A 27,946-nucleotide genomic window follows, 5' to 3' on the forward strand; every position below is an offset into this window, starting at 1 on the left:
AGTATAGTTATCTATGCCTGGAGAGGGACTCCTAGTAGTATAGTTATCTATGCCGGGAGAGGGACTCCTAGTAGTATAGTTATCTATCCCGGGAGAGGGACTCCTAGTAGTATAGTTATCTATCCTGGGAGAGGGACTCCTAGTAGTATAGTTATCTATCCTGGGAGAGGGACTCCTAGTAGTATAGTTATCTATGCTGGGAGAGGGACTCCTAGTAGTATAGTTATCTATCCCGGGAGAGGGACTCCTAGTAGTATAGTTATCTATCCTGGGAGAGGGACTCCTAGTAGTATAGTTATCTATGGGAGAGGGACTCCTAGTAGTATAGTTATCTATGGGAGAGGGACTACTAGTAGTATAGTTATCTATGCCTGGAGAGGGACTCCTAGTAGTATAGTTATCTATCCCGGGAGAGGGACTCCTAGTAGCTTAGTTATCTATCCCGGGAGAGGGACTCCTAGTAGTATAGTTATCTATGCCGGGAGAGGGACTCCTAGTAGTATAGTTATCTATGCCGAGAGAGGGACTCCTTGTAGTATAGTTATCTATCCCGGGAGAGGAACTCCTAGTAGTATAATTATCTATCCTGGGAGAGGGACTCCTAGTAGTATAGTTATCTATGCCTGGAGAGGGACTCCTAGTAGTATAGTTATCTATGCCGGGAGAGGGACTCCTAGTAGTATAGTTATCTATGGGAGAGGGACTCCTAGTAGTATAGTTATCTATGCCTGGAGAGGGACTCCTAGTAGTATAGTTATCTATCCCAGGAGAGGGACTCCTAGTAGTATAGTTATCTATCCCGGGAGAGGAACTCCTAGTAGTATAGTTATCTATGCCGGGAGAGGGACTCCTAGTAGTATAGTTATCTATGGGAGAGGGGCTCCTAGTAGTATAGTTAGCTATGCTGGGAGAGGGGCTCCTAGTAGTATAGTTATCTATCCCGGGAGAGGGACTCCTAGTAGTATAGTTATCTATGCCTGGAGAGGGACGCCTAGTAGTATAGTTATCTATGCCTGGAGAGGGACTCCTAGTAGTATAGTTATCTATGCCTGGAGAGGGACTCCTAGTAGTATAGTTATCTATGCCTGGAGAGGGACTCCTAGTAGTATAGTTATCTATGGGAGAGGGACTCCTAGTAATATAGTTATCTATCCCGGGAGAGGGACTCCTAGTAGTATAGTTATCTATGCCTGGAGAGGGGCTCCTAGTAGTATAGTTATCTATGGGAGAGGGACTCCTAGTAGTATAGTTATCTATGGTAGAGGGACTCCTAGTAGTATAGTTATCTATGCCGGGAGAGGGACTCCTAGTAGTATAGTTATCTATGCCTGGAGAGGGACTCCTAGTAGTATAGTTATCTATGCCTGGAGAGGGGCTCCTAGTAGTATAGTTATCTATGGGAGAGGGACTCCTAGTAGTATAGTTATCTATGGGAGAGGGACTCCTAGTAGTATAGTTATCTATGCCGGGAGAGGGACTCCTAGTAGTATAGTTATCTATGCCTGGAGAGGGACTCCTAGTAGTATAGTTATCTATGGGAGAGGGGCTCCTAGTAGTATAGTTATCTATGGGAGAGGGACTCCTAGTAGTATAGTTATCTATGGGAGAGGGACTCCTAGTAGTATAGTTATCTATGCCTGGAGAGGGACTCCTAGTAGTATAGTTATCTATGCCGGGAGAGGGACTCCTATTAGTATAGTTATCTATGCCGGGAGAGGGACTCCTCGTAGTATAGTTATCTATCCCGGGAGAGGGACTCCTAGTAGTATAGTTATCTATGGGAGAGGGACTCCTAGTAGTATAGTTATCTATCCCGGGAGAGGGACTCCTAGTAGTATAGTTATCTATGGGAGAGGGACTCCTAGTAGTATAGTTATCTATCCCGGGAGAGGGACTCCTAGTAGTATAGTTATCTATCCCGGGAGAGGGACTCCTAGTAGTATAGTTATCTATCCCGGGAGAGGGACTCCTAGTAGTATAGTTATCTATGCCGAGAGAGGGACTCCTAGTAGTATAGTTATCTATCCCGGGAGAGGGACTCCTAGTAGTATAGTTATCTATCCTGGGAGAGGGACTCCTAGTAGTATAGTTATCTATGCCTGGAGAGGGACTCCTAGTAGTATAGTTATCTATGCCTGGAGAGGGACTCCTAGTAGTATAGTTTTCTATGCTGGGAGAGGGACTCCTAGTAGTATAGTTATCTATGCCGGGAGAGGGACTCCTAGTAGTATAGTTATCTATCCTGGGAGAGGGACTCCTAGTAGTATAGTTATCTATCCTGGGAGAGGGACTCCTAGTAGTATAGTTATCTATCCTGGGAGAGGGACTCCTAGTAGTATAGTTATCTATGCTGGGAGAGGGACTCCTAGTAGTATAGTTATCTATCCTGGGAGAGGGACTCCTAGTAGTATAGTTATCTATCCTGGGAGAGGGACTCCTAGTAGTATAGTTATCTATGGGAGAGGGACTCCTAGTAGTATAGTTATCTATGGGAGAGGGACTACTAGTAGTATAGTTATCTATGCCTGGAGAGGGACTCCTAGTAGTATAGTTATCTATGGGAGAGGGGCTCCTAGTAGTATAGTTATCTATGGGAGAGGGACTCCTAGTAGTATAGTTATCTATGCCAGGAGAGGGACTCCTAGTAGTATAGTTATCTATGCCGGGAGAGGGACTCCTAGTAGTATAGTTATCTATGCCAGGAGAGGGACTCCTAGTAGTATAGTTATCTATGGGAGAGGGACTCCTAGTAGTATAGTTATCTATGGGAGAGGGACTCCTAGTAGTATAGTTATCTATCCCGGGAGAGGGACTCCTAGTAGTATAGTTATCTATGCCGAGAGAGGGACTCCTAGTAGTATAGTTATCTATCCCGGGAGAGGAACTCCTAGTAGTATAATTATCTATCCTGGGAGAGGGACTCCTAGTAGTATAGTTATCTATGCCTGGAGAGGGACTCCTAGTAGTATAGTTATCTATGCCGGGAGAGGGACTCCTAGTAGTATAGTTATCTATCCCGGGAGAGGGACTCCTAGTAGTATAGTTATCTATCCTGGGAGAGGGACTCCTAGTAGTATAGTTATCTATCCTGGGAGAGGGACTCCTAGTAGTATAGTTATCTATGCCAGGAGAGGGACTCCTAGTAGTATAGTTATCTATGGGAGAGGGACTCCTAGTAGTATAGTTATCTATGGGAGAGGGACTCCTAGTAGTATAGTTATCTATCCCGGGAGAGGGACTCCTAGTAGTATAGTTATCTATGCCGAGAGAGGGACTCCTAGTAGTATAGTTATCTATCCCGGGAGAGGAACTCCTAGTAGTATAATTATCTATCCTGGGAGAGGGACTCCTAGTAGTATAGTTATCTATGCCTGGAGAGGGACTCCTAGTAGTATAGTTATCTATGCCGGGAGAGGGACTCCTAGTAGTATAGTTATCTATCCCGGGAGAGGGACTCCTAGTAGTATAGTTATCTATCCTGGGAGAGGGACTCCTAGTAGTATAGTTATCTATCCTGGGAGAGGGACTCCTAGTAGTATAGTTATCTATGCTGGGAGAGGGACTCCTAGTAGTATAGTTATCTATCCCGGGAGAGGGACTCCTAGTAGTATAGTTATCTATCCTGGGAGAGGGACTCCTAGTAGTATAGTTATCTATGGGAGAGGGACTCTTAGTAGTATAGTTATCTATGGGAGAGGGACTACTAGTAGTATAGTTATCTATCCCGGGAGAGGGACTCCTAGTAGTTTAGTTATCTATCCCGGGAGAGGGACTCCTAGTAGTATAGTTATCTATGCCGGGAGAGGGACTCCTAGTAGTATAGTTATCTATGCCGAGAGAGGGACTCCTTGTAGTATAGTTATCTATCCCGGGAGAGGAACTCCTAGTAGTATAATTATCTATCCTGGGAGAGGGACTCCTAGTAGTATAGTTATCTATGCCTGGAGAGGGACTCCTAGTAGTATAGTTATCTATGCCGGGAGAGGGACTCCTAGTAGTATAGTTATCTACCCCGGGAGAGGGACTCCTAGTAGTATAGTTATCTATCCTGGGAGAGGGACTCCTAGTAGTATAGTTATCTATGGGAGAGGGACTCATAGTAGTATAGTTATCTATGGGAGAGGGACTCCTAGTAGTATAGTTATCTATGCCTGGAGAGGGACTCCTAGTAGTATAGTTATCTATCCCGGGAGTGGGACTCCTAGTAGTATAGTTATCTATCCCGGGAGAGGGACTCCTAGTAGTATAGTTATCTATCCCGGGAGAGGGACTCCTAGTAGTATAGTTATCTATGCCGGTAGAGGGACTCCTAGTAGTATAGTTATCTATGCCGAGAGAGGGACTCCTAGTAGTATAGTTATCTATCCCGGGAGAGGAACTCCTAGTAGTATAATTATCTATCCTGGGAGAGGGACTCCTAGTAGTATAGTTATCTATGCCTGGAGAGGGACTCCTAGTAGTATAGTTATCTATCCCGGGAGAGGGACTCCTAGTAGTATAGTTATCTATGCCGAGAGAGGGACTCCTAGTAGTATAGTTATCTATCCCGGGAGAGGAACTCCTAGTAGTATAATTATCTATCCTGGGAGAGGGACTCCTAGTAGTATAGTTATCTATGCCTGGAGAGGGACTCCTAGTAGTATAGTTATCTATGCCGGGAGAGGAACTCCTAGTAGTATAATTATCTATCCTGGGAGAGGGACTCCTAGTAGTATAGTTATCTATGCCTGGAGAGGGACTCCTAGTAGTATAGTTATCTATGCCGGGAGAGGGACTCCTAGTAGTATAGTTATCTATGGGAGAGGGACTCCTAGTAGTATAGTTATCTATGCCTGGAGAGGGACTCCTAGTAGTATAGTTATCTACCCCGGGAGAGGGACTCCTAGTAGTATAGTTATCTATGCTGGGAGAGGGACTCCTAGTAGTATAGTTATCTATCCCGGGAGAGGGACTCCTAGTAGTATAGTTATCTATCCTGGGAGAGGGACTCCTAGTAGTATAGTTATCTATCCTGGGAGAGGGACTCCTAGTAGTATAGTTATCTATCCTGGGAGAGGGACTCCTAGTAGTATAGTTATCTATCCTGGGAGAGGGACTCCTAGTAGTATAGTTATCTATCCTGGGAGAGGGACTCCTAGTAGTATAGTTATCTATGCTGGGAGAGGGACTCCTAGTAGTATAGTTATCTATCCCGGGAGAGGGACTCCTAGTAGTATAGTTATCTTTCCTGGGAGAGGGACTCCTAGTAGTATAGTTATCTATGGGAGAGGGACTCCTAGTAGTATAGTTATCTATGCCTGGAGAGGGACTCCTAGTAGTATAGTTATCTATGCCGGGAGAGGGACTCCTAGTAGTATAGTTATCTGTGTTAAGTCTTCAGTATCTGTTCGCTCGAGGTCCGACATCTGGACCCCACACAGATTATCTCCATATTCTTCTATTGGACGGCCATCGTGTACAATCTCCCCATCCACTGTATAGCAGTGGTTCCGGTGAACTGCAGCATGCTACTACTACTATTACTAGAAATGGAATTTTTGCCAAAAAAACCTGTTTGTGGGTCCTTTCACATTAACAATAGTCCTTGTGATGTCCATGAAAAATACAGACAGTATAAGAACCTGTTTTAGTCAATGCCAGCCATTCACATGTTTTTTCCACAAATCTAGAGACGATGAAAATAAACCTTGTGGCATACGTGGTATTTTTTCGTTTCTCTTTTTGTCTCGGCCATACAAGTCTTGGGGTCCGTGAAAAAAAATGGACAGGACACAGACGTCATCCGTTTTTCACAGATAGTGGCTGCTGCAGCATCTGTGCATGTGAAGCCCAGTACATAAGAGCTGCGGTGCTGGGTCTGCGGTCACTGGTGAGAATAGCATTCATCTCTCAATAGACGTACAATGTGAGGATTAACCCCTCGAGGGCTCCTCTGCTTGTCCTGCCATGTTTTGCTGACTAATAGAATATGAATCTGACTACGGCAACTAATATCCTTTTTTGCTGATCTTTACAGGTCTCATTTGCGGACGCCATGACATGATGTCTAACAAACTTGTTGTGAAGGTAAGACTAGTCGATACATGAATCACTGGCCAGGTCCGGCGTGGGCTGTTATTTTGTGAGTTACTGCCACTCATAATACTAAATGTGAAAAAAAGGATGAAAATCTCAACTTGGGGAAATGTTTTAGTACTTCCCTTTCTGGGAAAGCTGGGTTGAATTACAGGTCAGACTTCTAAATGCCAAATCTTTCTGTTCTCTGATTCTTGCATTTCAAGGTAGAGTTGCTGTCAGGAGTCTGGGAAAGCTGGGTGATAATAGCTTATTACAAATAGCATAAGGACTTCTATTTACAGACACGATCCTCTATGTGGCCCTACAAGTAATGAGGCCCGCTTAACATACTATGGAGAATATGCAGTAAAACGTCATGTATTATACCTGCTTGTGACATCATTATGTTTTTCTTTCTTCCCATGCCTGGTCCCTTTAGTGTGACATCACCGTACATATTTCCTAAACTAGCATGTCGCTAAATACTGTAGATTACTATATGCTGTATTGTGGTATCATTCTTGCAGTGTGACATCACTGTGCGTATTATCCCTGTACTGTGACATCACTGTGTGTATTATCCTTGTACTGTGACATCACTGTGTATATTATCCCTGTACTGTGACATCACTGTGTGTATTATCCCTGTTCTGTGACATCACTGTGTATTATCCCTGTACTGTGACATCACTGTGTGTATTATCCCTGTACTGTGACATCACTGTGTGTATTATCCCTGTACTGTGACATCACTGTGTGTATTATCCCTGTACTGTGACATCACTGTGTATTATCCCTGTACTGTGACATCACTGTGTGTATTATCTCTGTACTGTGACATCACTGTGTGTATTATCCCTGTACTATGACATCACTATGTTTATTATCTCTGTACTGTGACATCACTGTGTGTATTATCTCTGTACTGTGACATCACTGTGTGTATTATCCCTGTACTGTGACATCACTGTGTATTATCCCTGTACTGTGACATCACTGTGTGTATTATCTCTGTACTGTGACATCACTGTGTGTATTATCCCTGTACTGTGACATCACTGTGTATTATCCCTGTACTGTGACATCACTGTGTGTATTATCCCTGTACTGTGACATCACTGTGTGTATTATCCCTGTACTGTGACATCACTGTGTGTATTATCCCTGTACTGTGACATCACTGTGTATTATCCCTGTACTGTGACATCACTGTGTGTATTATCCCTGTACTGTGACATCACTGTGTGTATTATCCCTGTACTGTGACATCACTGTGTGTATTATCCCTGTACTGTGACATCACTGTGTGTATTATCTCTGTACTGTGACATCACTGTGTGTATTATCTCTGTACTGTGACATCACTGTGTGTATTATCCCTGTACTGTGACATCACTGTGTGTATTATCCCTGTACTGTGACATCACTGTGTGTATTATCTCTGTACTGTGACATCACTGTGTGTATTATCTCTGTACTGTGACATCACTTTGTGTATTATCTCTGTACTGTGACATCACTGTGTGTATTATCTCTGTACTGTGACATCACTGTGTGTATTATCCCTGTACTGTGACATCACTGTGTGTATTATCTCTGTACTGTGACATCACTGTGTGTATTATCTCTGTACTGTGACATCACTGTGTGTATTATCTCTGTACTGTGACATCACTGTGTGTATTATCCCTGTACTGTGACATCACTGTGTGTATTATCCCTGTACTGTGACATCACTGTGTGTATTATCTCTGTACTGTGACATCACTGTGTGTATTATCCCTGTACTGTGACATCACTGTGTGTATTATCCCTGTACTGTGACATCACTGTGTGTATTATCTCTGTACTGTGACATCACTGTGTGTATTATCTCTGTACTGTGACATCACTGTGTGTATTATCCCTGTACTGTGACATCACTGTGTGTATTCTCTGTACTGTGACATCACTGTGTGTATTATCCCTGTACTGTGACATCACTGTGTGTATTATCCCTGTACTGTGACATCACTGTGTGTATTATCCCTGTACTGTGACATCACTGTGTGTATTATCCCTGTACTGTGACATCACTGTGTACATGTAATAAATAATTATAGAGTATCCTTGGTACTTATGGCTGATGCTGGTCACGGTGGGGTGGGGGTCTCAGTACAAGTTTTGCTATGTGACCCCTTGCTCACCTCTAATGCCCTGGGCCCTAAAACTACACATCCTGTTCTGGGCACTCACTGACCCCCATCTCCTCTTTATAATCCTCATGCTATTGTGTTACAGATTTTTATTAATTATTAACGATGATTCATTGTGGAGATTATAGGGCTCTGAGATCCCTGAATATGCAAGTCAGCAAAACTGATGTGAAATTTCTCAAAATGCCAGATCTGGGCTGATATTCAGCGTGCCATTCTGTACACCCATAATTTGCATCATTCTTATACATTTCCCAGAATATCAGATCTCTTTTTTGTCTTAGCTTTGCCCCTTTCTGCACATACTTTATTTTTACATCTCCTAATGTATTCTGTATTCTTGGTCTCTGGTAATTGTTAAAGGGGGAGTCCAGTAACTATCTGAATCCTGTGATCCCCAACAATTGTTGGTTGGAGGGCGTGAGGTGGATGGGTGTTTATTGATTTGAGGTATAATAGTCCTTGGGGTCTCATCTTCCCCTCAGTTGGTGGCAGCTGGACACGTATTGGGCAGCGATCTCCACAGTGGCCTCTTCTTCTCCCAGTAGGATGTAGAGTTTCCTCTTCTCGTCTGCAGATGTGAAGTCTGGGATGTGAGCAGAGAGTCTTTGGTAGTAGACGGCCCTTGTACTATGTTCTCATGTGGGACAGGAGGGGCACTATGATCATCTCACTAGATTTCTTGACAACCAGGCATTGATCAATAGAGATCTGCTTTCCAGGAGGTGGCGCTAGAGCACATTTTCCTTTTCCATCAAGTCGAATTTCTTATTCTTTTCCTAGAATTCTGACGGTCTGGATAGGGTACGCTCACGCAGATGAATTTGTACAAGCTGAAAAATTCAGCTTCAGGTATTTTTTTTTTTTGCTTCCCATTCACTCCAGTCAGTTATCAGCAGAATCGGGATCGATCATGATGCTTATTTTTACCACTATCGGAAAAGGTCAGCGTTGGCTTCCTATGGAAATGAATAAGAGGCAGACTTTAGGCAGAATTTGGCATTCAGGGTCTGATGTCTTCTTCATCCACGCCTCCTCTTCCCCCGATGTCCTCGGGTCCTGTCCTCCTCCGGCACTCGCGAACTGACATTTGCTAAAAAAAAATGGCCTGGGCGCATGCGCAGTAGCCGTAGTAGAAGCAGCATGCTACTGCGCATGCGCCCAGGCCATTTTTGTAAGCAAATGTCAGTTTGCAAGCGCTGGAGGAAGACAGGACCCGAGGACATCGGAGGAAGAGGTGTGTAATTCAGCTGTGTGAACATGCTTTAATGAGTGTCCTTAACCCTTCTGATGGCGGATCTGTGTGATGTGTTGTATACTCTATATACATATATATGTATCTGTTACGTATACCTGAATACTGCCAGGTGTGAATTCGTTATATTAAAAAGTACTTCTAGCTCAAAAGGTGTTGCTATTACATACAGTATATGCCTATTGTCAGCGCTGTGTATTGTAGTGCTGCGCCGTCAGTCACGCTGTCCACTAGATGGCGATGTTCATCCATAGATCTGCGCCTTTGCCTGCGCTTGGACTGTGGAATAAAAGAGCTGACACAATAGAAATGGCCGCATTCTTTCATTAGAAGAAGCTAATAGGTTATGCTGAGCTAAAAAAGTGTTGAAAAGCTTTCGAGTGCGTATAGCAGAGCGGAAACCCTCAGAAGAAAAGTAGGCCTTAATGGAAGTGCGACTGTCCAGAGCTGCTATTCCCATTCTGATCCAGAGACCTGACTTTGTCCGGGGGTCTGAGACCTAATGTATAGAGTACGAGGGATTCGTACAGGCTACCCTGACAAAATATACTTACTGTGTCCTCCTGAATCTGTGCAATATGAATACCTACAGTATAGGCCTATAGATATATAAGGGGGGCTGTAACTCCGAATTAAAGGGGGTTCCCCAATACTTTAACACTGGTGGCTTATCCATAAGATAAGTAATCAAAATCAGATCTGTGGGGGTTCAGCTTCTAACACCCCCATGATCAGCTGTTTCAAGGTGCTGCAGGCTCCGACCTCTTCATTGAGGATTACTGATGGCGTACTCAAAGTGAATGGGACTCAGCGTTGTGTAGTACCAGGTACTGCAGAATTGGTGGCGCTCTACCCAGTCGTGTCGTGCAGCCCCACCATCGAACCGAAGCATAAGGCTTCATTATTACATGGGTTGGTCAGGATTTTTTGTGGCCTATCACTAGACTAGGCCATAAATATCTAATCGTGGGGGCTTCACTTCACTTTTAATAGGGGTGGGTCCATAGGCAGTCTGATATTGTGTGCACTGATTGGGTAGTGTCTGCAGGAACACACTCCGACTGGTAACATCCGGTTGTCAAATTATTCATGTATTTCCAGGAGGAATAATAGAGGAGTGTCAATGCAGAGCTTTAAGAAAAAAAAATACTTCAGCTTTGTTATTTCTTAAAAAATTTAGTTATTTACTGAAAGAGACAGAAATAGGAAAGAAGACGCTGTCCGCAGGTGTGTGACACTATCACTCCTATCTCTTTAGACATTTGCTCTGTTCCAGCCTTGTTTTTACCCCACGTTTCATATATTCATTGGTTAAAGCTCCAGATGTATATACCCCACTGTTATTGTATACATTGTCCATAGACATCCCTTGCAGCAGAGTCAAGGACCAGCATTGAGGCCTTCACCATACCGTGTTTCCCCGAAAATAAGACAGTGTCTTATATTACATTTTGATCCTAAAGACATGCTGTGTCTTATTTTCAGGGGATGTCTTATGTGCTTGCTGTGCAAATATTGTATGAGAAAAACATTGCAGCCGGCTGAACGCTGTGTGCGGTGCTCTGTTTGCACAGGTATGCCGGCTGCTGACGCCGCTGTGATACCGCACTTTGTATTTACTGTTCCTGCTGCTGTGGGATGAGCTGGGAGAGTGAACCCCCCCCCCGCATACGATGTTTAGTGTATGCACAGTGGGCATCTCCCAGCTCATCCTACTGCAGCAGGAACAGTGGATACATATCGCAGCAGCCGTCATACCTGTGCACACGGAACATTGCGCACAGTGTTCAGCCGGATGCAATGTTTTTCTTCATACAATTTTTGCGCAGAAAGATTATTACCGTATTATTAGGGGATGTCTTACTTTCAGGGGGTGCCTTATATTAGGCAATTCAACAAAACCTCTGCTATGTCTTACTTTTGGGGGATGACTTATTTTCGGGGATCGGGCACCAATGGATTATAGAGTAGGATGGATATAGCCAGTCACTTGGTATATGTTTGGAGTCTTCCTCATCACCATAGAGATTATATAGTCCGTACACGCCGATGTCTTATGATTCGAGGAGTCATCGGACTTATGTAATATCACTGAATCTATGTGTGCACCGTGACTCTGCAATTTTATGGGGCCATTTACTTCTCCTTTTTGTGGAAAATTCGGCTTTATTTTTAGGTGTCTGACCTTTAGTAACCAACTTTTCTCATGTCCTGTTACCGTTTAAATATAGGATATCACAAAAAGGGAATTTATGTCATTTCGGGGAATTGATGTGTCACGTTCTCGCTCTGTCGTATTTTCATCATTTGGGAATTATCCCTTAGACCTGGTCCTGAGCACTGTCAGATTTACTGATATCACTCGAGTCAATATTTCTTGAATAAGATGGTGGAACTGGGGAAGAAGGGGTCTTCTGGTTACGTCACATCCGGGAAATGTTCTTCAGTAGTCAGATCTACTCTTCATATTCATTTCTTACTGTTTATAAGATCTCTGCTTGGTGTCATTGAATGGAGACCTTTATATTGTATCTCCGGAGGGTGAGATTTTATCCTGAACAGGTCCTGATCCCATATGTGCCCACTACTGTACCTTTATCAGCCTTGGCACCCTTGGCACGTAGGGTAGGCAATTAATAATAGAACGGTGGGGGTCCAACTCCTGGATCAGATGGGGGTACATGACCAAGTTCTGTAAATTTTCCATTCTTAGTCCTGGACCATAATCCGGCGCCATTGTAAATGTATGGCCCTGCAATTTAGAAGAAGAAATTTGGTGACCCAGGAGAGGAGACGGATTCACTGCAGCTTCTAGTGCAGTCTTTCTCAAAGTGGGCGATAACGCCCCCTTGTGGGCGCTGGAGGCCTATAGGGGGGCAGTAAAGGGCACAGAGAAGATTGGGGGGCGTTGAAGCGGTTTAGGGGGGCGATGGCTAATTTAAAGGGGTGGTATCATAACAATGATTCTATCTATACTGCTTGTTAATGTGGATGTAAGACTTTTCCTAAATACACTGCTTCAGCAAAACTGCTTTGTTTGTCCACTATCTTACTTTATTCACTTCATTATGGACACTAGCACCTGGCCCCCTGCTCATTGCTGAGGGAGCCACATGACATAGCTCCCTGCTGTGTGGGGGGAGAGAGGGGGAGGGGCTGAGTGTACGGAGCCAGCCTGTGTCTGCACCACACATACACATCACATACACATCACCTAGCTCCGTGCTGTGAGATAGAGGGGGGGTGGGGGGTGGAATAAGTGCTGCTTTCTTATATAAAGCAGTCTAAATCCTACTGGGCTAAAGGACCTGGTCTTTCTGTTCACTAGGATAAAGCTTTATTATATAGAGCAGGCTGCTAGTGGGCAGAGGAGCCAGGTCCTTTAGGAAACTCCGTACAAGGTAAATCCAAGTCTACAGAACCTTTTGATGACATCACAGACCCTTCAGTCATCCCATAGGATCACGCTATGTGGTGGGCGGAGCTACACACTAATTTTGGGGCGGGGCTAATTGACGCGAGCAAACAGGAAGAAAGAAGATTTTTAGGCAGCTTAGAAGGCAGATCAAGCTTCATGAGGCTATCCCTTTAAAATTGTTTTTTTTTGCTTTTAACACAAACTTTACTGCTCCTTTACGCTTAAGATGTAGTAAAGTAAAAAAAATTGGGGGGGGGGGGGTTCGGGGGCGCTAGAAAATAATTAATTCTCGAAGTGGGCGGTAGACAAAATAAGTTTGAGAACCTCTGTTCTAGTGGAACGCTAATCTCTAGGTGTCTTAGAGTCTTTGATGCAGATGTGAACTTAACCACCTAAAACAAGATACTATTGCACCACTAGGTTCACCAGTGGCGCCATTTTCCTTGCACGACTTTTGCATATGTCATATAGGTTTTTCCCGGATAGGACACTGACCCATTCATTTCTATGTGTCCTCGGTTCTGTGTGTGGGCCGACAAAACTCAGGACAGGTCCTATTCCTCTCCAATATTGTGGCCAAGAGGCTGCGTAAGCCCGGCACATCGATGACATCCGTGTGCCGTTCGGGCATGGCCGGCGTCACGTACACAGCCATATGCATAATGCCTAATACCAAAAAATAACACGTGTTATTTTTTACATTAAATCTATATAATTTCTGAAGAGTATGATCGAGGGGGGATATGGCATACCCACGGCTCCGTCCCAAACGCTTGCCTTCTTGTATGAGTTGGTCTTGTTTTTCAGGAGGGGCGCACACATGTGCCTGTGTGTATATACAGTGCCGCATTTGTGATTTTTACGATAATGAAGGCTTGTGTATCTATTATCATAAAGTTCCCAGGGCAGTTTCTTGTTTCAGTGGGTGACTTGTAACACAAACAGAGCCCGGTTTTTATGGAAGGTTGTGCTTAAGCTCGGGTTGTCTAAAGTAGCCGCTTTGTAGCTAATAAAATAATGTCAGTCAGTTGTTAAAACGTGGTGAAAAGTAGAAAGCATTTGGCAAGTCAGTCCGAGGCAAATTGCATTTAGTGGATGTACATACTGTTACCAGGACAGGGGGGGAGGCGCGTCACCCCCAGCGCTCACCCTCTAATTCACCGTGCAGTCTGATAGTCGACATCAAAATTCACAATTATACGGGTCACCGGCTCCGATTTATGACAAGAAGTTGTTTAATGCATTTTATTCCAGATTATATGGAAAGCCGCCGGCAGCAAGTACACGTCTCTGAATAGGTTCTTGTTGGGGTATTGCTGTATAGGGAAGCAGAAAGCACCCGGATACTGACTGTAAGGCTGGATTAAAGGGGTCGTCCCATAAACATAACCATATTTACATGGGTAGACAATTTTGCAAATATAAATAATTTTTAATTTTGCGCAATTTTAAACAGTTTCTCTAACCATCTCAGTGGTGACAGTCCCAGCCCATAGAAAGAACATTGTCACCGTAGGTAAAGTCACTACCGGAGAAGAAGTAGAACGCAGTATCATGGTCCAGGAAAAGCCCCCTTAAAGGGGGTGTGCCATTATGGAAATGTATTCCCTATCGACTGGACAGGGGACATCTAAGTATCCAATTGATTGACAATGATCAAGAGTCCCCCAGAAGCCTCTCTGTGAAACTTGTGTGACTGGTGCTCCATTCACTTCTTTGCTCGGACTGTAATCTCCTACAGCGTCATAGACATTAATGGAAGGCTAGTCACGCAAGAACGCTGGTGCTTTAGGGCAATGGTCCCCAACCTTTTTTTGCACCAGAGACAGGCTTCAAGCAAGACCATTTTTCCATGGCCTGGCGGGGCTGGACTTTAGTCAAATGAAGGCGGAGTTATAGGTGAAGGCTCTACGGCGGGATGCTCCACCATTGGGGCCGGCAGGCGTGACACGAGTATCTGAGCAGACATGGCGAATCGCTAAACACCGAGGCTGGATACTTTACGCTAGGCCGTGTTGCTAAGTAAGCGACACCGAGGCTGGATACTTCGCGCTAGGCCACATTGTTATAGTAATGTATGTATGTATGTAAACTATCGGGTAGTGTGGCGTCCTTAGCAGCTACAGGACACCGCGCTACCCGATAGTTTACACCTTACCATAGCAATGTGGCCTAGCGCGAAGTATCCCGCAAAGACTAAGGCCAGCCCACTATCCCGCCCTGCGGACGGACAAAAAATCCCTTATCCTGGTCCGAGGACCGGTGATTGGTGACCCCTGCTTTAGGGGGACGTTCAGTCAGTTAGGGACTTTCAGGGCCCACCAGTGATCAAACATGTATCCCTTGTCCTATGGGCAGGAAATAAGTGTTCATAATGGTGCAACCCCCATTAACCCAACTTTTTAGAGCATATGGTCAAAGAGTGGCGGCAAGCCTATGATCGAATCACTTACAATAGCAATAACAGGTTTACATTAGAGAAGTGTTGTATATGCCCTATATCACTATATATGTGCCTGAATCAGAATATACGGTAGGTCTGAGGTGGGTTATACTAAAGTACTTGTTTCTTAAAGGGATTCTACCATTAAAAAACTATTTTTTCTAGGTAACACGTCGGAATAGCCTTTAGAAAGGCTATTCGTCTCCTACCTTTGAAGTGCTCTCCACCGTGCCGTTCGTTCGAAATACCAGTTTGTAACGGTATGCTAATTAGTTCTCTCGCAGCGATGGGGGCGTCCCCATTGCTGCTCGAAAACCGACTGCAGCGCCACCTCTATGTTCTTCTGTATCCTCCCCTTCCTTCTTCAGCTTGATGTAGGACGCCTGCGCAGTACGCTCTGTTCGGCGAACTTTGCCAAACGTACTGCACATGCCCGCGGCCATAGGGCCGACACCGCAGTTTCGCGCATGCGCAGTACGTTCCTCGAAGTCTTCGCCGAACAGAGCGTACTGCTCAGGCGTCCGACATCAAGCCGAAGAAGGAAGGGGAGGATACAGAAGAACATAGAGGCGGCGCTGCAGTCGGTTAAAGGTAGGAGACGAATAGCCTTTCTAAAGGCTATTCCGACGTGTTACCTAGAAAAAATAGTTTTTTAATGGTAGAATCCCTTTAAAGGGCACTTCCAGGTTCACAATATTATTGGGAGTCTCATTGTTAGCAACATGCAGATCAGGTCTTCAGCTTTGACCTTGCTCTGTCTACCTGCACCTGTAGGGGCAGTATAGTACAGTGTCTGTCTCAAAATCTGCTCCAAATTCCCCTGTGTGAAGATGCCGTCCCAGGTCATATAATACGGCTGTGTACATAAGGCCTTACTGTAGAAAAGCGTTCACTGCAAGAAATACTCAATAATTGGGTCATCTGGAAATGAGTAGAAAAAAAATACTCAGTCTGAACAGGTTTTTACGCTGAGAACAAGCCGTTTATAAACTGACACCTCCCTGAATTTGGACTAGATCACCTCTGTTACTACCCGAGATCAGTGTTTGTGTGGGAAGCTCTTGACTTCTATCCATGACTGACTAGATGAACTCATCAAGGCAAACTCCTGATAAACTAATAGCCCTAAATGGGCTCCACTATCTGCGCTGTCACTGATATCTGCAGCCACCTCTGTCTTCTATTATCGCCCGTATCTTAATGGAAGGCGATTCCCTACCTTTCATGTAAGGTAGCTTGTTAATCATGAAGCATTGTATAAACAGCCCAATTGTTTACATCATTACCGTCTGTGCTTGGCAAGCGCGTGGAGAGCGCCATCTAATCCCACATATTACTGTAAAATTCCTGCACCGCAACCTGGACGGTAAATATGGAAAACTCATGTCAGCTGCAGGCCTTCAGGTTTTCAAAAAGAAAATAAAAAGTTATTGTACAAGAAAAATAAAGTAATAAGAAAAAAAAACACAAAATCCAAAATAAAATATGCAAAAGAATTTATTATTATTAGAGATGAGCGAACAGTAAAATGTTCGAGGTTCGATATTCGTTTCGAGTAGCCCCTCAATATTCGACTACTCGAATCGAATATCGAACCCTATTATAGTCTATGGGGGGAAAATGCTCGTTTCAGGGGTAGGCAACGTTCGATCAAATTATACTTACCAAGTCCACGAGTGAGGGTCGGGCTGGATCCTCCGAGCAGTCTTCTCCGTGCAGCGTCCCCGCGGCATCTTCCGGCTCTGAATTCACTCTGCCAGGCATCGGGCCTGGGCAGAGCCGACTGCGCCATGCCCACACTACAAGCGGACATGCGCAGTCAGCTCTGCCCAGGCCCGATGCCTGGCAGAGTGAATGAAGAGCCGGAAGACGCCGCGGGGAAGCTGCACGGAGAAGACTTCTAAAGGTAGGAGAAGAACCAGCTTTGATTGGCCGACTGTATAGCATTCGGCCAATCAATGCTGGTTCTGCATCGAACTTTTACATTCGAACAGCGAGTGGTACTTGATCGAGTACGAGTATTTCGAATACCGTAGTATTCGATTGAATACCTACTCGATCGGGTACTACTCGCTCATCTCTAATTATTATTACTTGCAAAAATGTTTCTGTTTTTTAATTGTCTACAAATTTCAATATGGTTGTGTTCTTTGGAGAACCCCTTTAAGTTTACTTAATCTGTTTATGTAGTCACCATAGATAGGACAAAGATGTTTTTGGGAACTTTTAAGATTTATTGCAGTTTGGATGACAGCACAGGTGGCAAACACAAGGCCCCACGGGCTAAATCCTGCCGCTGCCCAGGGTCGCCTCTGTAGCAACCTGAGGTGATAGCCTTAGGTGGCGCCTCATAGTATTAATGGGGGTGGCAATATTTTTAATGAGCTGCTACCTATTGGATTATTGCAGTAGGTTGTGGCTTTTACTCACGTATCCACACTGTCCAGGCCGTCCTCTGACGCCACCTCTAGGTCTCACTGCACGTTGCGTCACAACGCTAAAGAATGCCAGGACGTTACATCCTGGCATCCAGCATCTGGTACAGGGTGCACGCCCGGGCCCCGCATCAGCGCTTTGTTGGAAGAAGAGGTAAGTATGAAATTGTGTGGCCTGGACTGTGTGTGATGTAATTTGGGTTGGGTAGAACCCATGGGTGATCATATAGGACACTATTACCTATGGGGGACTGTTACTTGTAGGGGAGATAACTAGGATACTACTACCTATGTGTATTAACAATATATTAACCTTATGGTTGCCTTCATCGGACTATAAATGTAACTACACATAACTGGCGTAGCTATGTATATACAGTCCCAGGATTACTAACAGCCCTTTGAAGACATCCGTAAGGCTGACGTGACCCTTGGCGAAAATGAGTTTGACACCCTTGGGTTACAGGGTAAAATGGCCCTTATCATGTGACAGCTGTCACAGTCAGACCTGTGCTGGATCAAGTAGACCAGAAGCTTGGCCATGTGACCCATGCCGTCTTCCTTCATTGTATACACAAAGCTTTTTTTTGTGGCCATTTTAGCTGTGAAACAGTAGTACATCGCAAAAGTGTGACATTATTGGGCTGGCGCTTGAGGTGCATTTCCCATATACATTAGATGTGTGCCTGCAGAAACTTCTCCTTTCCTCTGGACCTATTTGACCATCTAAGCTTGTGTTGAAGGCCGTCCGACTCTTTGTCGATAGCAGATAGGAGGCGGATAGGTTTCGGACACTTGGATTTCAGCTGCACAGTACCCTTTGGGCCCGTTCACACGGGCACAGGGGGGGCAGATTATGGCGCATAACTGAAGTCATAATCCGCCCCCTCACAATGGTGGTCTATGGATACTGCTAGCGTGCTTTTTACCCGCGAGAAGCGAGTTGCCCTTTCTTTGGGCGGATTCTCTCCGAGATCCAGACAGGCTTCAGGCCTACTTCTGTGACTTCCCTGACTTTACATGACCCGGACCTGCGTCCTGAGTCATGTGACGTCCCAGACGTCATTGAAGATGGCCAACACCACCAATGAGTGCAGCGGAGCCGGGGATAGGTAAGTAACAGTGTTTTTTCAGACCCCAGAGTATAATAATTGCTCATAGGTGTCCACAGTGGGGCATAATACTGTGTGCAGGGGCCACTATGGGGCATAATACTGTGTGCAGGGACCACTATGAGACATAATACTGTGTGCAGGGACCACTATGGGGCATAATACTGTGTGCAGGGGCCACTATGGGGCATAATACTGTGTGCAGGGACCACTATGAGACATAATACTGTGTGCAGGGACCACTATGGGGCATAATACTGTGTGCAGGGGCCACTATGGGGCATAATACTGTGTGCAGGGGCCACTATGCGTATAATACTGTGTGCAGGGACCACTATGGGACATAATACTGTGTGCAGGGGCCACTATGGGGTATAATACTGTGTGCAGGGGCCACTATGGGGGGATAATACTGTGTGCAGGGGCCACTATGGGGGGATAATACTGTGTGCAGGGACCACTATGGGGCATAATACTGTGTGCAGGGGCCACTATGCGTATAATACTGTGTGCAGGGACCACTATGGGACATAATACTGTGTGCAGGGGCCACTATGGGGTATAATACTGTGTGCAGGGGCCACTATGGGGGGATAATACTGTGTGCAGGGGCCACTATGGGGGGATAATACTGTGTGCAGGGGCCACTATGGGGTATAATACTGTGTGCAGGGACCACTATGGAACATAATAGAGCAGGAGTGCCGGGGGGGGGGGGGTCAGTCAGGGTCTTCAGCGTCAGTAGGGGGAGGGGCACATGTCAAAAGTTCGCCATAGGGGCCCCGCCATTCCTAGTTACGCCACTGCACACCCTCTTTTCAACAAGCCCCTGCTATGTCGTATGAGACTTGCAATCTGTTAGAAAGTGTCTAAAACACATAGTAAATGAGGTATAAAGCATGTACGCCAATTTTTTTGGTCCAAATTTTGCCAGAATTCTGGTGCCTATTTATTAGTTTTTGCGCCCCGATGTGTTGGCTATTAGAACCTGAGGACTTCACATATGTTGAGCTTTTCCATTTGTACGTAGGTCAAGCTCTAAGCCCCCCTTAGTTTTGGTACCTCTGGTTTTCTTTACTCCGCATGTGTTCCGTGAACTTTGGAGACCCGTTATACTTGGAAATTTTTACGGCTCGAGTTTTCTTTTAAACTTTTGTAGGCGGTTGGCGAATGGTTTATAAACTTTTTATCGGAGCAGAAAATGCCAACTTTGTGGCTTTTGGTTACTTTCTTGTGGTGGATTTAAGCTAGATGTTAGTTGTCAGAGGAGGGATGACGGCACCCCGAGCTTATCTATAAAGGTGATAATTGAGAGTCACTCGGAGGACAGGGATGTTTTATGTGCGGCCTTATCAGTGTTACGTGAGGAGTTAATGTCGGCTAATAAGATGACAATTGTGACCCAAAAATGAATGACAGATTCCTTAAAACTCTGGCAGGTTATAAAAGCTTTCTAAACACCTATAAATGAACTAATGGTGTAGTTTAATGGCTTGCTCCATAGACCAGGCCTTTTAGGTGAATTACGTTTTACTGATTCAATATAATAAAAGGGAGTTGGGTTTCTTAGCTATTAAAAATGTTGTTCTACAACCATATGCTGAGTAAGAGCACGGGAAGGAATATTTTACAACAATATAGCTATTGTATTGTTTTTATTGCTCTACAAACTTGAGCTTGTTTGCATGTATGTATCTATGTGTATATGTAATAAAAAGGGAAGTAGGCAGTGGCCTATGTATATAAAGCAGAGGTGGCCTCAGAGCTGAGATCAGAGTGGGGCCTTGTGTTGACAACTGGTTTATGCTGTCCTAGATCGCAAAGATTTAGGGCTTTTCGCTCCTTTCACACCCCTTAAAGGGGTTGTACCTTCACAAGGATCCTGTCTATACTGCTTGTTAATGTGAATGTAAGACTTTTCCTAAATACATTGCTTCAGCAAAACTGCTTTGTTTGTCCACTATCTTACTTTATTCATTTTTTTTTTTACACATCCCTTGACTTATCTGGTCATAAGTCAAGTGATGTATCTGCTGCTCTGGGGGGGGGGGGGGGAGGGAGGAGGGGCTAAGTGCACGGGAGCGAGCCTGGGGGGGGGGGGGGGTAGTAGTTTACCCTTTGGGGGGAAGGGGCCGCCAATACAGACCCGGCATCCGCTGTAATAGAGAGGCGGATGCCGGGGAGGGTTAGATGCCAGCACAGATGCCTGCAACATCGCTATGCTCCTGCCCTGCATGAAGCCAGCAGCGGCAGGAGCGATGCTGCTATTCCAGGGGGGGGGGGAAGGAGCAGAATAGCAGCATCGCTTCTGCCGCTGCTGGCTTCATGCAGGGCAGGAGCATAGCGATGTTGCAGGCAGCTGTGCATCTGTGCCGGCGTCTACACTCCCCGGCATCCGCCTCTCTATTACAGCAGATGCCGGATCTGTATTCACATATGCAAAGCCAAGCGGTGAGATGCCTCTGGCCCTGCGTGCATGCTCATAGACCAGTCTAGCCTTCACAATGCGAATACAGACCCTGTAATAGAGAGAGGCGGATGCCGGGGTCTGTATTCGCATTGTGAAGGCTAGACTGGTCTCACCATCTATGAGCGTGCACGCAGGGCCAGCGGCATCTCGCCGCTGGCTTTGCATATGTAACCCCGCCTACCAATGACGCAACAAAGCCAGAAGAAAGAAGAATTTACAGCAACGAAGACTGGTGAGTATGCGACGTGGGAATACCCCTTTAAGGCCAGGGCCCCACGGGAGGGAAACGCCGCGGGAAAAATGACAGTAATGGCAAAGTGGATGGGAGTCTAGCGAATCCCTTGCCTACTTTGCGGTAAAGATTGCAGTGTGGACATGCCGCAATTTCCAAAATCGGCACAGTTTTGGAATTTGAAGCACGTCCATTATTCTTACGGAAACACCAGCGGTTCCCCATAGTTAGAATTGAAACAGAAAGTACGTGGAGGAAAACTTTCTGTTTGAAGGCTACGGGAGGAAACGCGATGCGTTCCCGCCGCATTTTTTTCCGCAGCGCTTTATTGCTGTAGGATGTCCTGTGGGGCCTTAGCCTAAAGGAGTTTTCCAGGACTTACATATTGATAGCCAATCTTTAAGATAGGTCATCGGTATCCCATCCGAGTGTCAAATGACCCTCGGCTCTCATTTTAAGTGCCATTCGAGTGCATTCCTTTGCACCCTCGGCCCCACATCGGATGCACACTCGGTCATGTGCAAAGGGCCTAACAGTCTGGAATCTAAATGTTTGTACTAGACCTAGCCTGTGCTGGTCATGGCCTCCATATTTCAATGTATAGTACATTGCACCTTCCACTTACAGCCACCGTGGGACTGGGCGATATGAATGCTAGCTCCATGGATGAGAGTTTTCTGATAAATGGGATCAAAGTTGTAAGGTCAGTTCTCTAAATAAATGTATCCATAATGTAAAAATATACACCGCTATCATATGTCTATAAGGAGACTGTTAGCGGGACTGAACACTACGGTGCAGAGAGTGTTTTCTCTAAGACTGATAAACTAGAAGTTGATGTGCAGCTAAGAATACCTTCAGATCATATAGTCATGTGTGTGTTTTTATAAGCTGCTACCTTGAAGAATACCATGCATACTTTCTTAAAGGCATTGTTATCAGTACCAGCTTCCATTTGTCTCTCTCAGGAGGGCTCAGGCATTTCTCTAAAGCCTCAAAGCCTTCTCCAGCTCACTAAATTTTTACCGGGGATAATTATTATCCTCAGATGTCAGATGACATTATCCTGTTTCTGTGATGCTTTTCCCAGTTCCATGGGAAAGGATAGCCCTTGCTATTTTATGACTTGCTTTTTCTTTTTGCACTTGACACAGGGCATAGATAGCCAGACCGGTCCTAGCTATAGTCAGCTTTAAAAGGCAGCGATAACAAGACCTAATCGTGACAATTTTAAGGAATTTTTTTTTATCTACCATATCATATCCACAGTCTAGACTTAAAGTAGTACTTGCACAAAATAAAAAAAATTCTCTGGCTTGTTGAAAAAAAGTACATGATGTACCGTATATACTCGAGTATAAGCCGACCCGAATATAAGCCGAGGACCCTAATTGTACCACAATAAACTGGGAAAACGTATTGACTCGAGTATAAGCCGAGGGGGGGAAAGGCAGCAGCTACTGGAAAATTTCAAAAATTAAAATGGTCGGAGTTTTGGGGTGCAGTAGGTGCTGGGTAGGGGGTGTTTTGGTTGTCTGTCTACCCCTTCTCTGAGCTTGAGGACTGTTTTGCTGACTCGAGTATAAGCCGAGGGGGGCTTTTTCAGCACAAAAACTGTGCTGAAAAATTCGGCTTATACTCGAGTATATATGGTAAGTTTTATTCAAGAAAACCTGGCTGTGTTTTTGAATTTTCCACGCCATTTTGGTCCTCAGCTGTGTCATGTGAACAGTTTTTTTTTTTTACCTGGGATAGCATCTCATGTGGACAGAAAGTCTATTCAATCCTGTAAGGCTGGATTCACACCAGCGTTTGAACTACGTTTGAGGATCCCATCCCTGAATCTGCTTGAAAAATGCACAGACAAAAGACTTTTTTCGAGTGAAAACCCGGCAGACCCCACGAGTATCCGAAGACTAGTGTGAACCTAGTGTCAGAGCCTTGATGTGAGCCTTATTGGAATGAAAGGGGAACTGACTTCCTTTCCACATGTAGAATAAGACGCTGTGTCTGTTGGGCGGTCTTAGTGCTTGTCACATGACATAGTGAAGGACCAGAAGGAAGTGGATGACTCATAAATCCCTATTTTCATAGGCCAGAAATTTGTGCTGCACAGGTACATATTATAAGCCATTTTTCTAACCCTATCCACTCCCTCCCGTGCCCCTTTTGATCCTACCCAGTCCCATCCAGTACCATTTTTCCCCAACACAGTAATACTGTCCTCCTTTTTGTAACATACTTGTGAAATCTCTGCATTCCCCACGCAGTATAATTCCCTTTTAGGGCTATATAATGACCCTTTAGTGAGTCCCACAATATCTAAGTGCCTCCCTTACAGTATAATGCTCCCACACAGTTAAGTCAGGTCAGGTCGTCTGGTCAGGATTCTTATCTCTTGGACAAAGTAGGGAGCAGTTACAAAGAGAGTGTCTTGTTCTGGAGGACCTCTCCTGTTCATACAGTCCATTGATTTAAATCAGCACAGTGTAATGCTTCATTTCACCTGTGGGGTTGCTGCAGAGTAATTGAACACTTGGGATATGTTAACACGGTCTCAAAATAATTGGCAATTTGTTTTCAAAGGGAGGCAGAGATGGAAGCAGGAAGCTTAAAAAACGTGTCCTGTCGGATCTTGCTGTGGTTTTTGTGGGGGAGCCCCATTCATTCGTGGTTTATCAATGAGTGAAAGCCACGGTGAAAATACATTTGTGTGATTGGAGTGCTTGTCAGTCATGGATATATATAACTATTTCCCAATGGAAAACGTCTCATATCGTGGAAAATATCATTGCATTGCCCCTCGTATTTTACTTGGCTACAGTACAGTAGATCCAGTGGTCATTTACCACTAACCAGTATGGAAAAAAAAATAAAGCCGAAAGAAACTGAAGGTAAACTGTTATTTTATTGGTACCCTTAATAACTAACCAAGTAACAGCATATGGGGAATCTGATGCAGATGTGACAACTAATATGGCTGCACTTCCTGTTTTTTCTTGTATAATAGTAACTAGAGATGAGCGAACACTGTTCGGATCAGCTGTTCCGAACAGCACGCTCCCATAGAAATGAATGGAAGCACCTGGCACTTACACTTTGCCGGCGGCCGGTCGCCGTGCCAGGTGCTTCCATTCATTTCTATGGGAGAAATTTTGGCATGCCGTTCTGAAATTGTCAACTACTCCATGTCTGCCATGACACATTTAGTGGGAAATATCAATGTCACTGGTTCACAGAAGTGAACACACTCTGAAGATACCAGAGAGCCTTAGGATATTTGCTATACGTTGATACATAAGTGGGTACTTCATAGGACAGAGAACATTTGACCTGGGGGATGTAAGAGTCTACGTTATATACATATGCTTATAGCACCTGACTTAAAGGGTCTAGAGGTTACATTTGCACTTATAAGTTGGTATATGATAAGAATAGAGTTAGACCCCTCATATTTATACTATACCCTTACCTTTTTATGGTTAACCTAGTGGTCACTAAAGTCTATAGTATACATTTTACATTGGTACTTGTATGCAGATTAGTTCTTCTCCAGCTTTAGGTAGTTATCCTGTAAGGTTTACTAGGCGGAAAAATAAGCGAAATTCCTCTTCATTTCCGGCCGCGGAATTGCCACGATGTCCCTGCTTTGGCATTCTGTTGTGGCTTTCCCCTGCTGATTTGGCCCAGATAAAAGGTCCTAATCAGGGCCCTGAGCCGCAGAATCCGTGGCAAGATTGTGCAGGACGCTGATTTTTTTCCGCATTCGGTTTATCTTGTGCACAGTGGGCGGGCATTCAGGGTGCGCCGTCTTCTTCATCCACGCTTGCTCTTCCTGTGATGTCCTCGGGTCCCGTCTTCCTCCGGCGCTCGCAAACTGACATTGCTAAAAAAAAATGCGCCCAGGCCATTTTTTTTTAGCAATGTCAGTTTGCGAGTGCCGGAGGAAGACGGGACCCGAGGACATCGCAGGAAGAGGAGGCGTGGATGAAGAAGACGGCGCACCCTGAATGCCCGCCCACCATGCACGATGGGTAAGTAGATCACATTCTTTTTTAAGGTATTATTTTAAAAGTGGGAGGTAGTTTAATATAACTTTAGCGATGCCTGAATAGCCTTTTTAAAGGCTATTCACGCATATGTGGGGCTCTATCAGCATGATTTTGCTGATAGAGCCCCTTTAAATGACAGACTCAGATGGAGCCCCCTCCTTCGGGTATCTGTCTGCATGTACCCCAACATAAAAAAAAAAAAAACCACGATAGAAGCTTTCTTCTGTTATGTGTTTTTTTTTGTTTTTTTTTTAATTTTCTTGTTACAAAAGTAAACAAACATGGCGTCAGCAACCCTCATGTTTTTGGTTAGAATCAATGGGAATGGACAGACAGAGGGGGCTCCATCTGTGTTTGTTACTCTGCTATGGTTAATGTCTGTTACTGTCATCCTATGACAGCAACGGACATGAACACTGACAGTGCCCGACCCATCATTGTGGATAATGCATGTTTTTTCTTTTGTCATGGAACCTTGCCTTGAAAAATTCTATTCAGTCTACAGGCAGTATGTTATAGAGCAGGAAGAAATGAGCAGATTGATATATAGATGTGTGGGTAAAGATTCACTATAACTTGTCATTTGTCCAATCTCTGCTCTATGTTTAGAAGTCTAGGAGGCGGAGCTATCAGTGATTGACAGCCTCACCTTTCTGCCTGTCCATAGAGAGAGCTGTCAACCACTGATAGCTCCGCCTCCTGGACCTTTCAGCATTGAAAGACCAAAGATTTCAATGTATAAATGACAAGTTATCCTGAATCTTTTTCCACAAACCTATATATCAATCTATTCAGCTCCTCCTGCTCTATAACATGCCGCCCGCCGATAGGACTGTGCTTTACATATGACAGGTTCCCTTTAAGACTTTATTGACCAGCTGGTTCTCCTCAATGAGATCTTGTAGTCCGACCCTCCACAGCTTTGATGGTACTTGACAGGTAGATAAACCCTGGTGTGGAGGTTTTATATAAGACGGTGGAAAGTTTTTCTCCCTTCCAGAGCCCTTCTAGTTAATTCCAGAGTTTTCTACGCTTTGGCATTATTAGTTAGTATTGTTTAGAAATTCTGCCTTTGCGAAATTCCTATTTAAGGAAGTTGCGTTGTCACAGCTGTCATTCATGTGGAGACTTTCACGAGTACGGCTGCTGCATTTGGCTTCTTTGCAGCGATATTGAGTTGTCCGACCACACACGCAGTCTAGTCTCCAGCCACTTAAGCATGTAAACAGTCTGGCTTTCTCGCAGAATAAAAATATATGTATATACGTATATTTTTGTACGCTTGCATGATCAGCATATTAAGAGGGCGCAGCATAGTTTGGTACACAACTGTATCAACAAGGTTTTGGCTTCCGTATAACAAGTCTGGAGAAAATATCGGTATCTTTCAGCTATAAGGGGAAATGGTTAGTAGGCAAGGGAGCTTATCATAATTCCAGTAGTATTAAACACTGCAAAATGTAAAACAAGATCATACAATGTTTAATAAAACAAAAATTAGTACTTGGCTTACGTTAAAGGGACACTCCACCTGCATTGGTCAGTCTCTCATATGTTTTTTTTTTTTCTGTCTGTTTTTATCTGTGCACACTGGAGCTGTCACATAGTAAGGGCATGTTCACACTTCCGCCTCAAATTCCTCTCCACTCCCTTCCCCTTTGGCTCTGATGAATGGGCCCCATCATTGGTGTGACCCGCACCATTGGTTCTGCGTCTGAATCGGTCAGGAAATCCTCGGCAAGATCGAGCAGGAAACTTATTTTTTTCAGCGTCCTTTTTTTGATCTCTGCACATGCGTGAGCGATTTCTTTTAGGTATACACTGTCTACCAATAAGTATTTGGACGCCTGGGGTAGAATAGAAAAACATTTATTCCTATTCAATAGTTGGTAGACCCTGAAGGGCTCGTTCACACGTGAACAAAGGGGCAGATTTTAACAGTGGATTTCGCTTCAAAATCCGCCCCTTTACAATGGTGGTCTATACAGACCGCCGGGCTTCTTTTTTCCACTAGCGGCAGGCTACTGCTAGCGGAGAAAAGAAGTGACATGTCCTTTCTTCAGGTGGAAGCCGCGGCGTTCTGGAATGCGGCTTCCGCCTAGCGGCAGCACCCTCCTGTCTCGGCTCATTCATTTGAGCCGACATAGGAGGGGAAAGCTGCGACTGCGATGGTCGTGGCAGGCGGGTTTTGACCAGAGTGAGACGCGGCTCGCCGCGTCTCTCTCTGTGTCAAAACCTGCGCGGGCACCCCACGTCTGAACTAGCCCTTACGGATGG

General features: G+C 44.8%; 1 protein-coding gene across 1 annotated transcript in view; it reads left to right on the forward strand.

Annotated features, from left to right (window-relative positions):
- The first annotated feature begins 6,020 nt into the window (after positions 1-6,020).
- Positions 6,021-27,946, forward strand: part of SLX4IP (SLX4 interacting protein) — a 104,902-nt gene continuing 82,976 nt past the window's right edge. The window contains exon 1 of the mRNA XM_075267369.1: positions 6,021-6,066. Within this exon, the coding sequence (XP_075123470.1) occupies positions 6,040-6,066 (27 nt within the window). The 5' untranslated portion in view covers positions 6,021-6,039. The remainder of the gene's footprint in view (positions 6,067-27,946) is intronic.

Source organism: Leptodactylus fuscus, chromosome 3, assembly GCF_031893055.1.
Source record: "Leptodactylus fuscus isolate aLepFus1 chromosome 3, aLepFus1.hap2, whole genome shotgun sequence".
Classification (NCBI taxonomy): Eukaryota; Metazoa; Chordata; class Amphibia; order Anura; family Leptodactylidae; genus Leptodactylus; species Leptodactylus fuscus.